This window comes from Priapulus caudatus, unplaced genomic scaffold (genome assembly GCF_000485595.1).
Source record: "Priapulus caudatus unplaced genomic scaffold, Priapulus_caudatus-5.0.1 Scaffold490, whole genome shotgun sequence".
Taxonomy (NCBI): domain Eukaryota; kingdom Metazoa; phylum Priapulida; class Priapulimorpha; order Priapulimorphida; family Priapulidae; genus Priapulus; species Priapulus caudatus.
The window spans coordinates 21,619-25,942 of NW_014577551.1; the positions used below are offsets into that span (position 1 = coordinate 21,619).

The following is a 4,324-nucleotide window of genomic DNA, read 5'->3' on the forward strand; positions in this document are numbered from 1 at the left end:
ACGATGCGTCACGTCACGATGTGTCACGGCACGTGACGACATGCCATGGCGCGTCACGACACGATGCGTCACGACACGATGCGTCACGTCACGATGTGTCACGGCACGTGACGACATGCCATGGCGCGTCATGCCATGGCGCGTCACGACACAATGCGTCACGTCACGATGTGTCACGGCACGTGACGACATGCCATGGTGCGTCACGACACGATGCGTCACGTCACGATGTGTCACGGCACGTGACGACATGCCATGGCGCGTCACGACACGATGCGTCACGTCACGATGTGTCACGGCACGTGACGACATGCCATGGAGCGTCACGACACGAGACGCGGCACAATGTGTCGCGACACGACACAACGCGACGTGACGCGTCGCGTCACGACACAAGATGCGACACAACACAATGCGTCGCGGCACGTTACGGCGCGTCACGGCACGTTACGGCGCGTCACGTCACTTCACGACACAAGACGCGACACGACATTGCATGATGTGTCACGATATGTCCGTACGTGTCACGACACGTAACGACACAACACACATCATGCTGCGCCACGACACTGGGACCGACGTATAACGATCGACGCACTGCACCTGTCCCGTGGGAGCCGTAGAAACATGGTAAGTGGCACTAAGCCCTGCTGCATGTTCACGTAGTGAGTTTCACATTCGGATACAACTATAGGAGCAGAATTATCGACACGTACCACAGAACACCTCGTCGCTGCCGTCGATGCAGTCCTTGTGGCCATCGCACAGCTGGTCGTTAGAGAGGCAACCGGCGCTGAAGAGACACGGGAACATTTCGCCCTGGCACATGCCACCCTCTGCGCACGAGAAAAACACATACACACTCACATTGTCGTCAGTACAAACAGTCGAGTAGCAACCTTTATAGTGACGCAAGTACAATGAAATGCCCTTTTAGTACAGGAAAGTGCGCAAAAAGTACACTCTGTCTTTTAAAATAACTGCCTCCGAGAGAATTTTACGAGATTTTTTTTTAGAATTTTAGAATTAGGATTTCTCATTTATAAACGTATCGACTCCACTGATGTCGGGAAAAGATCAGCATGCACTCAAACGCTATATAGAAGTACCACTCTTCCAGAAATGGAGACAAACATTTTTTGTTTGTTTCAAATCACATTTCGTTTTTCTTAACTGAATAACGTTTCTTTTACGTGGAAAAACACCGCCATCACCACCACCAACATAACACAACAACAACAACAACAACAAAAACAATCAACAAACAACAACCCACCCGGACAGTCCTTCTCATCTTCGCCATTTTTGCAGTCCTTCTCCTTGTCGCAGACGAATGCACCCAGAATGCACTGGGGCGACGACCCCTCCTCGCAGCGGAACTGTATTGGGTCGCACGTGGCAGGAGCCGCTGTGGTTGTGTTGTGCTGTAAGGCACGCACGCATGCACACAGTCAGAGACACATGTAGAATGCATGCAAGGTTGCCGTCGGTGTAAATATACTCGCATACGCACACGCACTGCATGGTTTATCTAGAATATGCCTGGCCTAGAATAATTTTAATAGCTTCATCTGCTAATTCACTAATCCTACACAAGGTATTTGATGGAAGACGGTCGGGGAGGTTATTACGACTCCGACTGCCAATTCGCGTGTCGACATCTACCTCGGAATGGCGACACATCCAGTAGTCCTCGTCGCTGGAGTCGGGGCAGTCCGCGACGCCGTTACACAGCAGGTCGTGTCCGATGCAGTTGCCGTCGTTGCAGCGGAACTCTACCGTGCTGCAGGTGGTCGAGTTGTACGTCTGCGTCCAATCTCCACCTACACAGAGAGTCGTATGTACTCATGCAGGTGATCGCATCTGTCGCGTACGCTCGTACACGTATTCACAGCAGCCGGACTAACTTGTTAGGTCAGCAGACTTTACATGACCAGCTTATATGCTGTTACATTAGTACAAATTAACGCCTACAATTTTAGAAAAAAACATTTCATATTTTAAAAGTTACAGTATGAGTAAAATTTCACTTATAATTAATTACTAGTAATTATTACTTACAACTATAATTAAATAGAATAATTTTGTAAAATTATCATGGATTATTATTTTTAAATATCAGCACGCAGCGTCACGCGACGTTGTCACTCCTCGCGCATTGTCATCTGTCACCATGTGCGAACACGTCGTCACGCCTCACCATCCGTCGTCACGTGCCGACGCGCGGTCACGTCGTCATGCCTCATCACTTTTAATCACCCTCACTTACATTCCTCCTTGTTGGATACGTCAAGCATCACGTGTTGTCAGAAATTGTCACCCGTCATCACGTGTTGTCATGCTTCGTCCCACGTCTCCACGCATTGTCACCGTCGCTTACATTCCTCCTTGTTGGATCCATCAAGCGTCACGTGTTGTCACAAATTGTCACCCGTCATCACGTGTTGTCATGCTTCGTCCCACGTCTCCACGTGTAGCCGTAAGGGGAATCATCCGGCGTTAGATGTAGTTAGTGGGAATCATCCGTGGCTTTAGATGTAGTGCTAGGGGAACCACGTGGTTAATGTAGTGGGGAATCATCCGTGGTTAGATGTTAGGTAGGCGGAATCATTCCTGTGGCTTAGATGTAGGTAGCGGAAACCATCCGCTGGTTAGATGTAGGTAGGGGAATCATTCGTGGTTAGCGCTGTAGGTGCGAAATCATCCGTGGTTCCACCGATGATAGTGGCTAAGGCCGAAATCATACGTGGCTTAGATGTAGGTAGAGGGAATCATCCGTGGTGAGATGTAGGTAGGCCGGAACCATCTGCTGGTTTAGATGTAGGTATGGGAATCATCTGTGGTTAGATGTAGGGTAGGCGGAATCATCGTGGTTAGCATGTAGGTAGGGAACCTCCGATGGTTAGATGTAGCGTAAGGGAATCACTTCGTGCGTTAGATGTAGGTAAGGGGAATCATCCGTTGGCTTTAATGTTAGGTATAAGGGACATCATCCGTGCGTATCAGATGCTACGGTAAGGGATCATCCGTGGTTAGATGGTACGGTAAGGAATTCATTCCGCTGGTTAGATGTAGGTAGGGAATCATCCATGCGTTAGATGTAGCTAGGGTAAGGGAATCATCCGTGGTTAGATGTAGTAGGGGAATCATCCGTGGTAGATGTAGGCTAAGGGAATCATCCGTGCGTTAGATGTAGCCGTATAGGAATCATCCGTGCGTTTAGATGTAGCTAAGGGGAAATCATCCGCTGGTTAGATGTAGGTAGGGGGAATCATCCGTGGTTAGATGTAGCGGTAAGGGAATCATTCCGTGGCCGTTAGATGTAGGCAAGGGAATTCATAACGTGCGTAGCAGATGTAGGTAGGGGAATCATCCGTGGTTAGAGTTAGGAAGCGGAAATCATCCGTGAGCTTAGCTGTAGCTAGCGGCGAATCATCCGTGGTTAGATGTAGGTTAGCGGAAAATCATCCGTGGCTAGCATGGTAGGTAGGGGAATCATCCGTGGTTAGATGTGGTAACGGGAACATCATGGGTTAGATGTAGGCTAGGCGGATCATCCATGGTTTAGATGTAGGTACGCGGAATAATTCCTGTCGCGTTAAGATGTAGGTTTAGGCGCGGAATTCATCCGTGGTTTAGATGTAGTTAGGGAATCATCCGTTGGTAGACTGTACGTAGCGGGAATCATCCGTGGTTAGATGTAGCGTAAGGGAATTCATCCGTGGGCGTTAGATGTAGGGTAGGGGAAATCATCCGTGGTTATGATGTAGGCTTAAGGCGAAATCAATCCGTGGTTAGATGTAGGTAGGGAATCATCCGTGGTTAGATGTAGGTAAAGGGAATCATCCATGGCGTTAGATTGTAGGTAAGGAATCATCCCGTGGTTAGATGTTAGTAGCGGAATCAATACCGTGGTATAGCATGTATGGTTAGGGGAAATCAATCGTGGTTATATGTAGGTAGGGGAATCATCTGTGGTTAGCATGTAGGGTAAAGGGAATTCATCCGTGGTTAGATGTAGGTAAGGGAATCATCCTGTAGGTTAGATGTAGGTAAGGGAATCATCCGTGGTTTATGATGTACGGTAGGCCGGCAATCATCCCGTGGTTAGATGTAGGTAGGGAGAATCATCCGTGATTAGATGTAGGAAAGGGAATCATCCGTGGTTTAGATGATAGGTAGGGGAATCATCGTGGTTAGAGTAGGTAAGGGAATCATCGCGTGGTTAGAGTAGGTAGGCGGAACTCATCCTGGTTTAGATGCTAGGTAGGGGAATCATCCTGGTTAGATGTAGCCGTAAGGGAATCATCCGTTGGTTAGATGT

General features: G+C 48.6%; 1 protein-coding gene across 2 annotated transcripts in view; it reads right to left on the minus strand.

Moving 5' to 3' along the window:
- Positions 1-4,324, minus strand: part of LOC106810960 (sortilin-related receptor-like) — a 41,315-nt gene that overhangs the window by 19,297 nt on the left and 17,694 nt on the right. The window contains exons 1-4 of one of the 2 annotated variants that reach the window (XM_014814453.1): positions 2,270-2,300; positions 1,666-1,823; positions 1,277-1,424; positions 717-836 (exon numbers count right to left, since the gene is read on the minus strand). In XM_014814453.1, the coding sequence (XP_014669939.1) occupies positions 717-836; positions 1,277-1,424; positions 1,666-1,823; positions 2,270-2,297 (454 nt within the window). In that variant the 5' untranslated portion in view covers positions 2,298-2,300. Of the gene's footprint in view, positions 1-716; positions 837-1,276; positions 1,425-1,665; positions 1,824-2,269; positions 2,301-4,324 lie in introns of those variants that run through there. The other variant, XM_014814452.1, reaches the window with a different exon arrangement.